Genomic DNA, 19,193 nt, shown 5'->3' on the forward strand with positions numbered 1-19,193 from the left:
AACATCAGCCCTAGTTCTCATAATATTTGACAAGCAGATAGGGATGTATTCACTCCTTCTGGGACATATGTTACACAACAGCTTCCACTGGCAGCTGCGTTACACTCTTTGGAAAAAAACACTCTTCCAAGCCAGGAACACAGGAGATGAATGAAAAAAATCCAAGTGAAGGAGAAGAATATGCAGAATTGTTGTTAGGCTATGAAAATGTAAGAACCGATCCTACAATTGTGAAGTTTCTGATTTTGCATAATCACTGAACGCACTTTTCCTGTGAGAAACCGGAACCCCAGACTTTTCTTTTTTTAAAAAATTCTTTTGCACAATTTGAGAGCTCTCTCCTGCATTTTATTACGTATAACAGGGATTACTTTTTTTATTTAGTTTAAATTAGCCTTTTCTAAACATCATTCTATAGCTTCAAGCTATTTCCCTTTGAAATGTTTTCACAGTGGTTGTCTCCCTGGTATTTAGAAATCACCATGACTAACTCCTCATAGCTTCTTAAGCATATGCAAAAAGAAAAGGACTTGGATTTATGTTACTAAATACAGTCACATCACAGACTGTCTCCTGAAGCCACCCTTTAAAAACAGTAATAAATACTTTATAGCATATGATGAAAATATCATGGGCTCCCGTCTCAAAGAACAGTCACACTCACGGAAACTCCTTGCTCACTAGTCTGTGCAAACAAACCGTAATGCAGAACTTAGACACATGTGTGTACTGAAGCTGGCATGCATAAGCACAATGCAATGGCCGCTACTAGATAAACAGAAAAATCTTGCACGTTAGGATTCAAACTGTGCTCAGAATTCAGGCCACCAGAAATCTGAGGCCGCCAGCACTTTGTATCTGTTACTTATTCTGTTTTTCATTGCAAGTATCCTTTAAAAGGATAATTCTACATTTCAAATAAAATAAGGTGTAATGTTTACAACAGCAGTGTCTGGCAATGAAAGGAAGAAAAAAGAACAATAATAAAAATTCTGCTTTTTCTCCATAATCCTGACATACAGTAATGCTTCAATATATCTCCTTAAACCTTCACAACCAAAACAAAAAGTAACAAGGAATAGTTCAAAACACACTAAACAATACAGCATGACATGACTAGTCCTGAGACAATGATGAGCTGACTTCCAGAAAACCCAAACCCCCCATGCTCCCAGTCCAACAATAGCTGGAATTAGCAGTAGTGACCTTTACATTTCAGGACAATAAAGTCCAGTTACAGCACACATTAGAACAGTGACATGCAGAATCTGAGAGCACATATTGAAGGGATGATCTGTGCCCAAAGGCTACACAGATTCAAAACTTTTTTTTTTTTTTTAACTTTCATACAGGTGGTTTTGAAGAAGTTGCTTAAGCTCAGTTTTTGTCAGAGGCTGTGCACCTCAGTGCCCTCACTAAACTACTGATGCATGTACACATGATATTAGAGCACAGGCATGGCCAGATGCCCACCTTCCCACTAGCACTACAGAAGTAAAGTCTCCAAAATAAATTGATTCCTAGAAGCCATTAATTTATGGCATTCAGCTTAGAAGACACTGCCGACACCGAAACATCCAGAAAAGGTGCATTTAAAAATTAGCAATCTTTTTCAAAAAACACATTCCAGAGCCTACAGATATTTCCTTGTGCACTTCTGAACATCTAGACTTTACTCCTTGTCTACACTTCTTAGAAAATGCTAACTTCAGAAAATAACTTACGAAAAGGTGTGTGAAAAAAAAATTAAGTAAGGCATCGCAAAAGAGCTACACTCAACTTATGATGTTCCCATGTGCTCAACTTTTACTCAGTTACTAAAAAAAACAGGCAAGAAATTATACCAAGAAGTGTATCAGAGTTAAGAACTTTTAACTCTATGTAAAATCCCACCACAATTCATAGCCCTATTATTAGCTGGTGTCTATCAAAGAGGAACATATCCAACAGATGTGCTCCAATCACCTAGCAAGATACAGTAGCACCACTGTGAACAGGTTTGACAAAATTACACCACTCTGCTTTTGCAGATGATGACACTTTTAACCACTCTGCTCACCAATGGTCCCAGCACAAGGCAGCAGCAGAGCAAAAACAAACCCAGGTTTCTTATCTGCTAGACCTGCATCTCCACAGTTTTCCTAGGCTATGTCATGCAAGTCCCCTGAGAAACACATACTGATGTATCAATTTCCTACCACTTCCTCAGCGTGGAAAGCAGAAGCAACTGTGCTCCACCACTGGCACCAGACTCCTGTTTCTCTCCTCCGTCCCTTTTGCCCTCCTACCTTAGCTGCTGCTTACCCTGCCCTTTGCACAGGGCATCCTCTCATAATTCTTGCTCATGCTCTTCCTCAAATCCACCCTCAGAGGTTACTTTGGCCAAATCTGTAATAATCTTGTTAATCTATATAATAGAATTATCTATTATATATCTCTGTATACATAGGGGTAACACTCAAACCATGCTTGGCATCAGATGAGGGACCCTTTTGACCTTATTACCATAATCTTTATTCCACTCCTGCTATTACTCCGTTTCATTAGTCTCATTGCTTTACTTAAGTCTGTTCTGATACAAAATCCACTCTGCAAGGTCCCATGTGAGTAACATCACCACAGCCGGAAACCCTGTGCTAGAAGGCAGATGCACAGGTCTGGGCAGAACCCCACTGGCTTCAACAATGCTCTGCTGCAAATGCAATTAATTATAAAGGAAACTGTGAATGCTATTCCAGGACCCAGGTTTGATCTGCTTTTCTGAAGCACCTCATACACCTCTTGGTACTGAAATAACTGCCAAGTTTAATTACAGTTTGTAAAGTGTTTGGTAGTTCTCAGATAGAAGAGGCTTAGTAGAAGAGTAGTTAAGCGCAAAAAGGATTTTAAAATGTGATTTGAAGGTTGACAACGTTTCTTTAATCCTTTAAAAGCAGTTTAGCTTGCTGTTTGGCTTGACTATAATGAATCAGAAAATGCTCCTCCAAGTTTCACATCAGATAAGCAGCTAGGTAATTATGGAAACAGAATGGAACTTTAATTATGAGAAAAAACATAGATTGTGCTATTGTGATCTTCCACAGCATTGCTGTTTCTTATAAGTGAACATATTGTGCAAGCTGGGAAGAAACCATTGATTACCATAATCAAAAGCCCTACTAGAAACTTAGACATGTTTTTCCTTTGTAAAAACCAAAACATTGCATCTGACTGGTTGAGAGATTTGAATTACCTCTTCCAAAGCCCACTTTTCCTCACAGATTAATTTAATTAAATCTATTATTACAGGGTGGTTTTTTTCATTTTACATAAACTATATAAAAGCTTGGTGTACTCTGGGAAACCTAGAAGATTAGAACATTTTACCAATAGCTTTTTATCTTTATTTCCTCCCAGTCAATTCCAGCTGAAGCAACCTGTTTGAATAACATGCTGTTTTCAAGCATGCCAGCAATCAAATATTTTAAAAGTGAAACATCAGTAGTTGGCACTTGCAGGTACCTGACAAACAGAGAAACTTTTCAGTTCCTGATCTGAGAAGCTGTAACATCATTCAACACATAGTCAGAGAGATCAGACTCATAGGGACAAGTCCATAATTGGAGTTATCTACCATGTCAGGTTACTAACTGAAGAGTTTCCACCTTTTCCCCAAACACCTGTGTTTTGTCAGGTGCTCTGCAGTTGATGCCAGCCCAGGACAGCCACATATGTACCAATGTTTCAAGTGAGATTAGGTCCAGTGGAAGCAGCACCATTTCTGCTGATGCTCAAGTACAAACCAGTGACTGGGGGGTTCATATACAACTGCACGTGTGCACGCTGGCTCCTTCCCTTTCTTTCTCTGAGTAATCAAGAAGCAATTCTGTACCCGGGGCGCGGGGAAGAAGGAACGCTCACAGGCTGCACGCTGAGCTCCATTGAGAGCCCGTTGGTTACAAACAGCGATTAAAATACAGCCTCTTCAGAAGTCTCTCAACTGTGGCTAAGAGTCCAGCACACACCCGTGGGGCTTGCTGAGCCTCTGTATCAGCAGCTGCTCTTTCATTTTCCCTCTTCCCAGGCTCAGTTTTTTCCTCTCTTGTTCGCAGAGATTACTCTGATTCTAATCAAAACAGGGAGGAAAAAAACTCCACAGAACGCTAGGGGGACAAAATTATACAAAGGATAAAGGAATCAAGCAGCACTGAGACCATACCCATTTGTAAAAGAGATTATGGTCACAAAAGTGCTTCTTATCAATAGGGAGAATAAAGGCACAAAAGGTCCCTAGATGAGCAAACATAATGAAACCTGCCAAGATGAGTGATAAAAATCATAGAAAGAAAAATTACACAGGTCTCCAGGAAACTGCCAGAATTCATCCTAAAACACTTTTTCCTGCTACCTGAAGCCTGTATGTTTTTTTGAATTCAAATGAAAAGCTTGTCTAAATTTGTTGCAACATTGGTATTACACCTTGTATCTGCCATTATCGTGTCTCCTCTCTATTCTGTCAAAAGGACCAAATATACCAAACAGCATGCAGGACCTTTTAAAAATTCATACTGTAAAGGTAAAAATTAAGTACCATGTCACACCCCATTTTAGGCCACCTCCAGCAGCCACAGCAGCTGCACCACTCCTGCACCATTGCTGGTAACATCTGCATGGCCACAAAGAGGCAATTGCTGCATCAAGATCCCAGCATGAAAACTCTGCTTTTTCACGCTCAGGTGATTACTCTTCTGAGGTGTTAAAGGTACCAAAAAAAATTAATTGCTGCTCAAAAGGATCAACAGAACATGAAGAACTCAGGGCAAAAAAAAAGGATGTGGTAGATGAGTGTAGATTTAAATTTCTAGTATGTCCTCACTCTTACATATGCTGAAGAGTAAGTCTGAAAAGGCTCTGCTGCTATTAAATAATTGTGTTTCTTATCTCAGAGAGAACATTTCATCTTTTATATACACACAATGAACTCCCCACCTGTTTGATTTTTCAGAGGATGGAACAGGCAGCTTAGATGGCAATTTTAATTGAATGTGTTCAGGCTGTTGCACAGAACTGTGGTGTGTAGACCTGTGGCTGAGAAGAAAAGGCTTTCCCCTACCACCTACACCTTTACTTCGTTACAAATATCCCTGCTGGTTCACACAGCTCAGCTCCAAGTTTGACAACATGGCTAGAGGCAGGAACTGAAACAGAAACATACACATTCTATCAGAATTCAGTGTGTTAATCACCATTTCTCATTCATGTTCCATACAGGGCTGATATACCTGATGAAATGCTTGAACGCCATACCAGTATTTTGTGTGCGTGCACATGTGTGTTTCTAAATACACATGTATAATTTCACCCATATAAATGCACACAAAATTATAAATGAAGAAATTAAATTGGTGATTGTCAAACATGGTAGACATGCTTCTCCCTGTAGAAAAAAAAAAAAAGGAGAAGCATGGTTTTATCTTTGTGCTAAAATGACTAGTGTTATGCCAAACCAGAGAATTCACAGTCTTCACACAGTAATTTCAGTCTTGCACAGCAATATACATAGAGAACTCAAATGACATGGTCAGATGACTACCCTAGCAGCATAAGCCAGAAAAATGGTGCAATAACTGGCATGAGCCCACTCAAATGGGAACATGTAAGCATGTGCAGTCTAACCAAGGTACTAATCTGGGTCCTCTGTATTTTAATGCAAAATTTTCTTAACATGTTTTAATATGTTAAAATAGAAGACAGAAGGGGTGAGCTGAAATATGTCACTTCAAATATAGCCACTGAATACAGCACCCCTACACAGAGGGCTGGAAGCTACTGCTAAAGCAGAGCCCTGATTAAGGCTCTCAGCAGCTATGGAGGCTCACTGCATCCCACAAACGCGCATGGTGATGATCCACACCATCCTCACACGTGCAGATAGTGCCGTCAGTGACCGTGCCTCACCCCAGAGCACAATCTGACTGAAAGCATTTCAGAGAATTAAAAATCTCCAGTGCAAGGTTTAAATTACATAAATTATCTACCAAAGCATGCAGAGACTGCATATTAAGCCAGTCTTAATCATGCTCCTAATCCTCAAGGAAGCAGGGTGGAGTGTCACGAGACCCTTATTAAAACTGCAAATGATTTCAGTGGGAGTTGGTCCTGAATGAAAACATGATCACACAACTGTAGAAATGGAGAACAAGAGAAAAAAATACTTATCAAGGAAAAGGCGGTGGAGCTAGGAATCACAGCTACAACACACAGTTCACTATGATACTAAAACAGAAGCTATTTAAATGTGAAAAATCTTAAAATAATGTCATTTGATATTCTCTTATATTCCTCATGCTGTAATTCACCCATTTATGAAAGGAGAAAAGGGTTGCTTTCTGTGTTCTTGCAGTGGGATACTGCCTCATTCAGTTAGCAAAACATTCCAATTTTCAAATTATGTTATGCCTTTGACTCCCAGAAATTACTTCATTTTCACAACAGCCATAGTAACTAAGCAAACCACGATCCCTGATCCACCACCCCCACCCCCCAATAAACAAGAAAAATATAAATATAAAAATCAGGTAATCTGAATTTCAGAAAGCAAACAGCAAGAGAACGGAAAAAACAAAAGCACTAGGCAATGAAAAACTGCTTGAGATTTCTGAAAGCCTCTTAAGTTTTTACTAGTTTAATATTTATGGTGTGTTAAATAATTACACATACAAGAACTTCATATGCTCAACTTTCTTTTTCCTGCTATTATCTCCTACTGAAATAGCTGCAAGATTAATTATAGCCATAAAAAGGCAGCATCAAACTCTTTTATGACCATACCTGTTTATGAACTGCATGAAGGCATTAAACCAATAGGAAAAAGTATTTAAATGCCAGCGTTTAAGTCTTTGTAGCAGTCACCTATCAAAAGCTCAAAGTCGAGCTGAAGTAGAACCCTGCAAATGTCAAAGCTTGGCAATGCTACATGAAAAATGTGACTTTCTTGCAAGTAACATTGCTTAAGAAAAACACAATAAAAACATCAGAAAAGACCCAATAGGTGTTTTCTATTGGTTCTCCTATAGGACTCGGCCCTCTGAAAAGGTCATTTCTGAGATAAAAGCTCCAAACACCTTCCTTTAAAGGAAAAGCACATTTTGTTTTGAACAGGTATTACTTAAAACACTTTAGCACTGGTAGAACTGGAGCACAATCATTACATACCCTAATTCATTTACATCTCTAGGTAAGTAAAGTGCTGAGACCACCAAAGCCATGTAATCATCAAAAAGGAGATGTAATTCACTCCCCATGAGCCACAGATGAAGTTATCCCACTACCAGGGATAAATAGCTAGGCTTTGAGTTTGCTGAATTTCCTTTGATGTAAAAAGGATAATTTCATGCTTCAAGAAAAGGAACAGGATGCCGTAAAAACTGGATTTGGTTCTTTACCTTGTCAAAAACTTCCTGTGTTAGTCCCCACAGTTTTGTGTCCTTTGGGATACTGAGGTCAGCTTGGGGCTGCTCAGTAAGGACACACCTGGAGGCATTCAAAGCAGTTACAGTGGTTAAGAACCAGAGGCACTTGGGAAGCAAGTATACACTGGCTGAGACAGGATAACTAAATCATGAGTTAAAAGTACATATGTGAGAATTTGAAGAGATACATACACATAGGATAAACAGGCCTTTAAAAACCTGCACGGGACTATAAGCCATGATCTGCAGGGAACTACTAGCTTGCTAACAGGCTTCAAACAAGTCTTGTCCACCTCCAGCGTCCTGTTAAACACTTCCATGGAAAGGAATCTTCAAGAGTCTGGAACCCTCTGCTAAGTAGACCTGGAAGCTAAGTAGCATACTAAAGACATAAACACAGGAATTTTTTTCATTAATAAGGGTGGTCAAACACAAGGACAGGGGTCCCCTTTGAGCAGAGCATTGGACATCTAGGGACCCTCAGAGGTCCCTTCTGTCTTAAATTATTCCATGACTTCATGGAGAGATGATCATGGACTGTTTTCATTTTATTCTGTCTCAATAAATTTGATCATGTTGACAAATCAAAGCTTTCATCATTAGCCCTACAAACCAATCTGGGCATCTGGAAAATGAGACTGCCTCCTTTGTGCCTTGTCACTGTGAGGAACCTGTAACTCTAGAAGCATTTCCACATCTTGTACTTTGTCCTGTATTTGTTTTACATATGTGGTTCTCAGCTGTTGTAATTCAGCGGTGCTCCCAGTGGCCCCAGGGACAGTGAGAGGGAGGCAGTGAGAAGACTAGTGAAGCCGCTGTATTTTAATGCTGGCAGTAGCCAGTCAGTAGAGTGGGAGTGGTAAAATGTGCATCTGTACATCTGACATTAACATCACCTTATTCAACGCTCTGAATGATCTGTAACAAATTAAATCCACAGAATGATCTTTAATTTACATGTTCCACTGCATTCACACATTTACAACCCCCCACCATCTTATCACATATATACAAACAGATCTGCTCTTAATGTTGGGGGGGGGGGGGGGGGGGGGGGGAAGGAAGGAATATGAAAAGAAAAAAAAATCTTCTTTGTTACTGCCCCCCAGGTCTTAAAACTTGGTATATGGCTGTGCCTCGCTGATCTGGCCTAGTTTTTCTTTTGCTACTAAAAGTTCAATGGCCTGGTGTATGCGATGAACTGAATGAGGCAGTCCACCCTCCTCCAGGATAAACCGTTCCCTGCCCTTGGAGAATTTATGAAGTCACTTTCCACAAAAGCACAACAATGCCACCAAACTAAAGTCATGCAGGAGATCTGTATCAAAGAAGAATTGGGGTGAATGGAGAGCTAGGAGAGGACTGTACATCTGGGGGCAAGCAATACCATCCCACTACTCATAATTACAGAATTTTGCATTTGGGCAACTTACTAGAAAGCGAGAGCTGAATGATCACTGTGAGAGATCAGCATACACAGCAGCAGCACACAAAGTGCCTAGGACTATGGAAAACACCCATTAAAAATATAACTGTCAAGTCTGGATACATCTCCCTCAATGGCTCGTGACACGTACTTCAAAGTTAAAAGGACTGCATGAACTGGTACTGTATTTCAAACCAATATTCAGGATTTAATTTTATATTCCATTGAAAAATCTATTTCCAGGACTGCTGCTTATTAAACCTGCCCTATTAAATCATTCCCCTATTAAATACAGTATGAATTTAGCTTTCCCCTTCTCTTTTTCTTCCTCATAACACCCTACTATACCTTTCCATATAATAATTTCTGCTCTTAACTAGGAGAATGTCACATATCTCATAAAGAAATAAGTGGTAAGTTTATGCTGCCTGCAATCCTTGATCTCATTATATATACAATGTCCTAAGGCAAGAGTTTGCCAGCTTAGATTTTCACTTGCTCTATCCCTTTAATTTGTGTTCCCTCAGTGCTCTTACTGTTTATGAGCACATTTTTATTTTTCTCTAGAGATTTTTTTTAAGTCACTGGTTAAATAATCTAAATACTTCAGAGGGAAATTTAAGATTTCCTTCCTGTAAAAAACTAGAATGATTCAGTACCTGTGCTGGAACAGCATTAGGTAGATAACATTCATTTTGCTGGAGGTCTCTGTTAGCTCAGTAAGAAAAATGATTTCCCTTCCCCCTCTCTCAGCTTCAAGAAACTGGATAGGAAAATAGCGAGAAATCTTTTTGTATGCATAACCAAACCCTGTGTATGTCAGCAGCGGCTGCACCACAGCTTCAGGGTGATCACCAAGCCACACTGGGATGCTTTTAGCAAGAGCAATGAAAAATAAATCCAGGGCTCTGACCATGGTGGGCTCTCCAGTAGGAGAGTACATGTAGGCTACTAAAGATCTCCTGCAGCTGCCAGAGGCAAGCTGCTGTATAACCCTGCAGCAAACAACTATAAGATCCTCACCGTTCGAGCCTACTCTGAGGTCAAAAATATTTAGTGTATCTCCAAACAGCTGCTGGTGAGATACGTGGGAGTTGCAGGCGTCACGCTGACAGAGGCACTAACTCTACTCCTACAAGTTCCAGATACTTTGCCACCCTTTTTAATGATCTGTGGGGAGCTCCTTGCATACTAACAAGCTGGCACGATGGAGATGAAATCCATTATCATTTCAGAGCACCTTCCAGCACTGGCAGTTTTGCACCCACTCTAGACTCTCCCTCACGGCAGGCAGGGAGAAGCAGCAATGGCTGATGTCAAACAGGACAACAAGCCGGCTTCTCCCCCAGCTATTCCCTTGGCATGTATCCTTGCAAGGCCAAAGTGGTTCATTTGCTTTACACACAAGCAGCCAACCTTCCCTGAACAGAGGCCTAGTTCAGGCAATTGCCGAAGCTAAAAAGGCTTTGTCAAGGAAGACGAGGCTGGACGTCAGCACGTCCAAGTACTAACTCTTCCACTTCCCCAGCAGGAGCACCACTGCAGCACAGCTAAATGGTGTTTCTTTGTTCTCTCTTACCCACTATCCCATTTATTTTGTTTTATTAAGTATGTTTCTCAGTATAACTTAATTCTCTTCAATAGTAAATTCCTCCCCCTTTCCTCCCTCCCTCAGCCTCAATCAGCACAACTTCTTATATTATGAATTTGGTCCCTTCTGTGCATTGTGGATAGCACTGATTTCTGAGTTCACATGATTTTGCTTGTCTTGATTTAGAAGCTCATTCTGCTTCCACACAGAAACAAAAAATACAATAAACACCCTCTCCCCAACTGATATTTGATGATGACTTCAGAGAGAACAGATCCAGCCCACAAGATGCCCCTGAAGAGATCTGCTCACAGAAAAGGGGGACACGTTTCATTGAAACCTTAAGATAAATTAAATGAGACAAAATAAATTCAGCAGCCAGATAATAGCACTGAAAAACTGACAGATGGCAGAACACTGAGGTTTAGCGGAGACTCACATGTTACATGAATAATTCAGTTGGACAAACCTATATATGTGAAAGCATGTTTAGGTTAAGGGTCTGGCTTGAAGAAAAATGCAGAAATATGAGCAGTTTCTTATTCATAATGACCTGTTTAAATCAAAAGCCTGGATAACCATCTTCTCCAAAATCAGCCCATGCTAGAAACTAATCAACTTTCCAATAGCACCAAAACCCACAACAGAAGTCCTACAAATCTCATCAGTTGAGAATTCAGTGGGACTCAAAAGATACCCTTACAGTTACTGCTCCCAGCCACATTCAGCAGCTTGAAGGAAATGCAATTTAAAAAAAAAAAAAAAAAAAAAAGTTGCATGAATAGCAGAAAAGGCCCTAGACATCACAGACACAACAGAAGTCAGGCCAGCTGCAATGTCATCTTATCTACCCAACAGGAGACGGGTCATGCTGTCCTGAACACCTGGGGATGGATAACATCCCTAGAGAGGGTATTGTTAGGTACAAAGCTGAGCAACTTCAGTGATCTAGGAAACAGAAAAAGCAAAGCACTGTTTTAGTTTTGCAGTAGGGTTATCTTAAATTAAAAAAAAATTACCACAAACTGCTACCTTTAACTGAACATTAGTGATAGGGACACAATATCCCTAACTACCAATAAGAGTGCAAAACATATTAAAAAAAACCCCACACACCACAAAAGCATTCAGAAAATAAAAAGCCAATTACCAGGTGGCTAGATGTTGAGAGGAACTGCCTTGTTTTCATCACATTCTAAGCTGGAATAGTCCTGAAATGCAACAGTCAGCATTATCAATGCTCTTAATCTCCCTAGCCTGAACAGGCTATGGACAATGTCCCAGTGTTGCATTAATTGAGGAATAACCCTAGATCCTGGCAGAGGTGCTGGCAATTGTGTGGCCTGTCTGAAAGCAATTGATTTTATAAAGCAGTTTGATCTTGCCAGAGGTGAGAAATCTCCATTTCCTAACCTGCCCCTTCCCTAGGGAAACTCTGCAGTGCAGGCTCCTTCAAAGGGCTGTGCTGCATTTCTGAACGGGAAAATGAGACTGCCATGGAGGCCTGCAGTCACTCCTCAGCCACGGCGAGAAAGCTCCGTTGCCTTTTCATCAGGGAGAAAGAAAACTGAGCTGGAGGCAGGGATCATACAGGAACATCCCACTGTACATTTTGCCTCTCACTACATGTATGTGTCATTACAGCCTCCTCTTTGCCTTTAAATAACATCTGCACACACAAAGAGCTTGGCCTTTTACATTAAGGGTACAAATTAAAAGCAAAGCCTAACACTGCAGTTTCTTGTTTAATAGTCCACCAGGTTTATAGCTGTCTTGACCAGTGGTAGTAGGAAGACCAGCAAACATATGTGAATTAACCCCACAACCAGCACTGTGCTTATGCATTACCACATTGATTCTGTTTCCTGGCACAGCAGATTGGATCAGCCTTTGAGACGACACATACTTTGACAAGGATATAAAACATCTGGAAGGAATGTCCTTACCACCACACAAATTAAAGCCTATAACTATCCATAGTCATAAGATTAAAACTAGTTCATCTTCGTCTGATGAAGTGCAAACTTCAGATCTGGATAATCCTATAAAACAAGTGAAGTTCCAAAATTCTAGTGTCATTTTTAAAGATTTGAAGGCAAGTTTTTAATTGGTACAGACAGAAACATTGGCTTTTCTTGTATGCTAGCTACAAGTCAGACATAGGCTTGCATCAAGCATCCTGTGAATGCTGAAACACAAGTTCAGCATCAACCACACAAAAATTGATCTATTTTGGTTAAAACTCATAACAAAGCCTAAATATCTTATGCTGAGGCAAAGCATGGTAAGTCTGCTTGAGACAGCTAGAAAACAAAATATGGCATGGTTATATGCCACAGTCTTTGAGCTGGTTTCAAAGTCCTTTTATTTAAAGAAAAAAATTAAATATTGGTCCATACAGGTACTGCTACTTTCACTAAGAATTCCTGGTTCATCCGTTAGGCATATAGCACAGAACAGGAACACTTATTTCTGCGTCGAGGTGACACTGACCCACTCCCATTAGCAGCAGGGAGATGTTTCAAGGGCAATCTACTTTTCAGAACAGCAGAACCACCACAGAAATGCAGATTTCAGTCTCTTGGAAGGTTGTTCAAGCGGGGGCGGGGGAGGAAACAAATAATCATACAAAACTGAACAAATTACTTTGTTACAGTACAGGACTGCTGTCCTGAGAGTAATCAGAGGCTGAGGCCAAGTCTCTTTTGCGATATTTAAGTTATATTAAGTTATAAGGCTTATTTCCCCAGAGGATGAAATAAGTGGGGGAAAAATGGAAGGTGAAATGGCTAGAAAAGAAATGGAAGATGATTAAGAGAAATCATCAGGGATCTTAGTGCTGCATGTCAGAGACCATAGCATGGGCTGTGTGTAGGCCAAGAGATTTTCTGACAGAGAGTGCAGGGAATGGAGTTATTCATCCCCCCCTCCAGACAGACAGGTAGTGGAAGTAGCATTAATAAAAACAGCTTTTGACTAAGGAGGATGCAGGGTGAAAGACCAACAAATACAGTTCATAAGTATGTTAATGTAGTTACTGAAGTAATTTTTTGTTGTAGCCTGTACAGGGTTGCAAAAATTATTCCATTCATTTTATGCGAGAGAAGCACATTAATCTTTTCTTAATTGGGGAGAAAGCAGGAGTGGTGCTAGGCTTAAAAATAAAAGTATGGTTAATTCTGAAGTCCTCTATATGCCCCATTCTGGTGAAATCTGATAAAATACTTGCTCCAACACTGCTTCTGACTCATGGGAACGTATTTGTGAAGTACGTGACTAGAAATGCAACAGAATGGCTTGTACCAGCTTTTTGGTCTGCCCAAGAGCAAACCTGCAGACATAAGTAAGCGCACAAACAGAAGTCTATGTAATTAGCGTTTTCATTAAAATATCCCTGGGATTCCCTTCAACTCAACATCAGACAACCCTTCACAGCTCTAGAACAATGGAGCACAAATGGACCTCCTCAGAGAGTCAAACAAGCAAGATCAAACGTGGTACATGAACATCAAGCATATCCTTTCACTTACTGAATCAATGGGTTTTTTAAAAGGGTTACCTGCAGTTAACATATGTCATACTCTCTGCTTTAGTTATTTTACATTGTTCATTTTTCATCTGCTACTTTTTTCTTCATTTGTTCTCAGAGGCACCCCTCACCCCCCAAAATTGAGCAATATTCTAATGTTGCAAAGTTCCTCTGTAATGACAGAAATACTACATGCAGTGATGATAAATCCCCAATATCCTACGATACAAACCACTGCAAATACAAGTTTCCAAAAGGCCTGATCCCAGGTGAGTGTGAATCTTCATGCACTGCTGCTGATCATGAGCTCTATGACCAGATAAACTGTAACAGAGCTAGAGATGTCTTTAATTACGTTACAGGCAGAAACACACACCAGTGCTACCTGTGTCATAGTCTGGAAAACTGGTATATTTGAAAGTTCGGAAATCATCTGATTTGAATGACCTGAATCAATTTCTGATCCGACAGAAGCAAAAAGTTGGCAGATCATCCTGCAAGTGCTAGAAAGAACACCACCGGTTTCTTTATGCTGTGGTAAGACAACACATCTGAGAAATACCACTTTTCTGTGCTACTCACTGCATGCTGCTTCTGATTCATCTGACCCATCAGGACATTCTTCTTCACCATCACATTTCCACCTGGCTGGGATGCAGTGGCCATTGTCACAAGTGAAATCTGACTCGGCACAAGTTTTCTTTGCTGCAAGAAAAAAAAAAAAATGTACTCAGCATAAATATAAGCAGTGCAGAAGACTTCCATGGCATCCAATCCCACTAAGGACAATAGTGATAACCCTGTTTTGTGAGGATTCCTTTCACATTCAGTATTGCTGCTTCATGACAGAGTTACACCAGCATCAAAGATGGGTGTTTCTTCTTGCTAGAACTCTTATCCCTCCGCTTTTTAACGCTGATTCACTCTTTTATATCTTTTTCCAGATGTTCGAGAACCACAAATGGTCTTCTTCAAAATAATTTTTTAAGGCTTTTACTACAAAAAGCTGCTGCCTACATGGAACTGGAAGTGTGCTGCATGATTTACAGACAGGTAAGACAAACAAGTCTCACCTTCCAAGTACTATAATCTAAATAATAATGTTTTTATCTATGCAATCTATTCATCTGTCATCATAGTAGATGATCATAAAGCACTCCTCCAAACACTAAAAATCATTTCATTAAATGTCAACCACTCTGTGCTCTTTGCTATGCTTGCATTAATCTAGGGCTTGAAAAAGATGCAAGACATGAACTCAAGCAATTAATTGTCTATTCCTCTGTGCTAGTGGCACAGCACAACCAGCACCCTATACTACTAGTCAGCTGCAGCAGAAAGTCATCTACAGATACCTGGCCCCTTCAGTCCGTGTCCTCAGTATCAAGGCGATCATCAGTCACTCACCGCTTTTGCAATGGTGACTTGAGTAGCTTTTCTGTTAGGAACAGAACAGCTGCACCGTGAGAGTCGTGAGCAATGGCTCACCCTTGAAGTGCGACACCTATGACTAGCTGGTATCTACCTTTGTTAGTGATCAATTTGCATATAAAGTGGTGATGGGGAGATTTGTTTCTTCCCTCGGCAAAGCTGCTCACAACCTAATAACGATCACAGGGAACCTCGGGTAGTAAAGGACCTCAGGAGGTCATCAACTCCAACCTCCTGCCCAAGAGGAGGTTGCTCTGAGATCTGACCAGGTTACGCCAGGTTTTATCCAGTCTAGTCTTAGAACTCCCCAAGATGGAGACAGCAGAACCTCCCTGGGCAATCTGTTCCACTGCTTAGCTGCCTTCGCAGCGAGGTTTGAGCTTGATAGCTGTTCTCTGATATAATTCATGTGCACACAACATTGCTACATCAATATTTCTTCCAGCAAACATTTTCAAAGCATTAAACACAACAAATAAGTCTCTAGGGTTTGATCTTTTATTTTCCTTTCTTTTTTTTCTTACATGAGCTGCTGTCAGGGAGGGAGCCACATTAAATACTGGTCATGTGCCCACACAGGGAACAGGAGCATTACTGTGTGAGGTACTGAGGTAGTCTGCACGGCTGAAATCAAGTACTTTTTTTTTTTTTTTTTTGGTACACACAAAATGTGCAGCTTCCCTGAACAGGCACCCAGCAGGAAAACACTGCAGAGCATCACTAAGCAGCTGTACAATCTCTCAGGATGTGCTTATAAAGAGAACATACATTTACTCCCCTTCTGCTGCTAAACAGGCCAGATTTGGGGCGGGGAGACAGTTTTCAGTCATTCAGAACCATATATGATGAACTAATACAGAAAAAAACCCAAACCAAACAACACAACCACCCGATGCAGACACAGAGTTTTACAAGAGACCAGTCACACTAAGAATCCAGCGGATCTTTCAAAGATGTTGCACATCTGTTACCAGAGGGAAAAGACTTTCTCCTGAACATCTTTGGTTAGAAACCAGAACTTGTGAAAATGGCTATCATGCATCCCTTCTGGTGTATTTAATGCAAGCTTGATTTAATTAATCTGACATATTTAATGGTCAGAAGCTCTGACCAGATACTGATAGGATATGCATGCGTAACCAGTTGGAGCACTCACCTGCTCACTGTGAATCTAACCGGGTAAAATGTTAGTATCTGCTCTTACGGGAAGGTTCATCCAGAAAGCAGAGACTAGTATAATACTGGAGACATAAGAAACTTATTTTAAAAAGGCATTTAGTTTTATACTAGCTCTCTCAATGCCCTAATGTCTTGTTTTCCATAGGAAAACGATCCTTTGACTTACTCTCTAGAGAACCAAACAGCAATACGACTACTTTTTGCATCTCAAAATAAACCTCTCCTTTTCCCATCAGTCTAACACTCTGATCACTGTTATTTCCGGGACATGTGGATGCAAGCATCAGCGAGGGGGTCAGCCACAGAGCGGAGCGTAACAGGCATTCCCTTCAACATGGCCAACCTGCTCACAGCAGATGGTGGCACTGATTACTTTGTTCCCCTGACACTGCTCTTCGGCAGCACAATTAATAGATTGCCAGGATTCACAAAAGAGGGAGAAAAGCACTATTGACAGTCCCGGGGTGTCATTTGGAAGGCGTTATTGCAGCTCCTCTTTGCAAAATGAAGTTGGGCACAACCGCTCATCAGCATTGGCCTAACCAAGAAGTGTTATCCCCGTCTGCACACCCACCCAAAGGCCCGACAGTCCCATGCCAGATAGATCAGCAGGATAGAAATGCATTTGGTCCTTTGTTTGAATCCAAGCTGTCTAATCTCTTAAAGGAGCAGGATTAAGGGAGGGGGAGCGCAAATCTTTCCATGATCATTATATTTACTTCTGCTATTTCTTTTTTTTTTTTTCCGTTTCTGCTTTTTACTATTTACATTTTATATACTATATTTTATTTGTTATTATTTTTTACTACTATTACTCTCCAACACATTGCATTATGATCTGCAGACTGTCTTAATTCCAATAAATTCTGCTCTGTGTTGCAAACAGCAACCCAGATTATTCAAACTGTGAGAATTCTGAAGCACTATCTCATTTCTCACCTCTAATACAAAACTGGAATCACTCTATTTCCAAGCAGATTCACCTTCTGGCACTCAGTCATCATGTCTCTGGGATCACAACACAGGCAGGGAGCAGTTAATTAATATATCAGCTCTCTGTCTTTTTCTTCCTTTTCCTTTTTCAAATCCGATAACCTTTTCTATTAATCTCTCATGTTATACAGCTTTTTCCTATCAATTCTCTATTAAAAATTCATTGAGGCTCACGCCATAAATTGTCAGTGGTGCATTAAAATGTAAAATAAATAAATACATCCCTTTTAGACAATGGGGAGGACACAGGTTCATTTTATGGTTTCACCTGGCTCAGAAGTAGCCAAGCAAAATTAATTGTTCCCCCGAGATCCATTTCCTTTGCCGTAAGCAGCCCAGGCAGCTCCATTCACATGTCTCTTCAAAATGAACATAAACAAACAAGAGTAAGTAGTCACAGCATCCCTGCGCCTCTGCTCCTCAGGGGGCAAACCAATACCTGGAACAAGAATAGAGAAGGCTACTGAAGCATACACAGAGCCTTTCATCTTCTCCCCTGCTCGGATGCAGAGAGTGACACCAAAGAGACTGCCTTTCTTTTGACTCTTGCTTGATTTGCCTTTGGTATCTGCTTTTCCTTTCTCACATGTGCAGCTGGACAGATATGCCAGAAACTCCAGGGTGGAACTCTGCGCCCGTGTGACCTAGGGGCTTAGCTCCCATGGTGGATGAGCCCTGGCTTGGGCAGCTTTCCAGTGGAAGGCTTGGTCAAAGAAAGGCATTCCTGCTTCACTTCTCCAGGAAGAAAGACAAGGGGGGAAAAGAAGGCTTCAGCTTTATCCAGCCATGACAGAAAAATACTCCAATACACTGAATTTTAAACTAAATTGCATCAAACCAACACAGCCCCTCATTTTGCAAAATGTTCTTTTCCTTTCCATTACTCATCTCTTACCCTGAACTGCAAGTGAGGATTCAGGGTTCATCCCTACAGCAAATTAGAAGCAGAGAACCCAGGGAGACTGGTTTAGAGTACGAACATTTATAGAGGGAATTAATAAAAAAGCAGTCATTTGGGATACGCATAATTAGACTGGAAGAAATAAATATATACTAAAAGAAACAAACCTGGCTAGGAACAGGGACTGGATGTGTCTTCTAAGAAAAGTCTCTCTCTCTGAAAGGTGAAATCCCTGACACCTGAAAACCCAAACAGCTATCTGAATCTAACTGAAAGGCCCAGGATTCTTTCTTCCTCCTTCTAACAAAACTAAACACCCTCCCACCCCCCTCATAAGCCCTCAGTCACTTGATTTAACCTCACTTAACTTTTGCGTTAGTTCTAGAGGCTTTATGGGACAGGAACATCTTTACAGTTACTCATAAAATACCAGCCCCTCTGTGATTCAGTTTCCAATTCATGCCTCTTGTTTATTCCTATTTTGCACATCTGTAATACTAAGCAATACACCACTCCACAATAGCTTCATTTTTTGCTGCTCCTAATTTTCCCAAACCAACACAGCTGAAAAGCAGAGGGAAAGTATTTCCTCTCTTACCATCAACAGTTTTTTGAGAAATGCTGTAGTTGTGCCACAGCAGCAATGGTGTAAAAGCACATAAACCAGCACGTTTTCTGATCACAACTTGCCT

The 19,193-nt window shown here is 40.6% G+C and overlaps 1 protein-coding gene across 3 annotated transcripts in view; it reads right to left on the bottom strand.

Annotated features, from left to right (window-relative positions):
- LRP8 (LDL receptor related protein 8) overlaps positions 1 to 19,193 on the bottom strand; it is a 194,133-nt gene that overhangs the window by 61,090 nt on the left and 113,850 nt on the right. For all 3 annotated transcript variants that reach the window (XM_040610754.1, XM_040610753.1, XM_040610755.1), the window contains exon 3: positions 14,580 to 14,702. In XM_040610754.1, coding sequence (XP_040466688.1) covers positions 14,580 to 14,702 — 123 coding nt within the window. The remainder of the gene's footprint in view (positions 1 to 14,579; positions 14,703 to 19,193) is intronic.

This window comes from Falco naumanni, chromosome 11 (genome assembly GCF_017639655.2).
Source record: "Falco naumanni isolate bFalNau1 chromosome 11, bFalNau1.pat, whole genome shotgun sequence".
NCBI classification, from domain to species: domain Eukaryota; kingdom Metazoa; phylum Chordata; class Aves; order Falconiformes; family Falconidae; genus Falco; species Falco naumanni.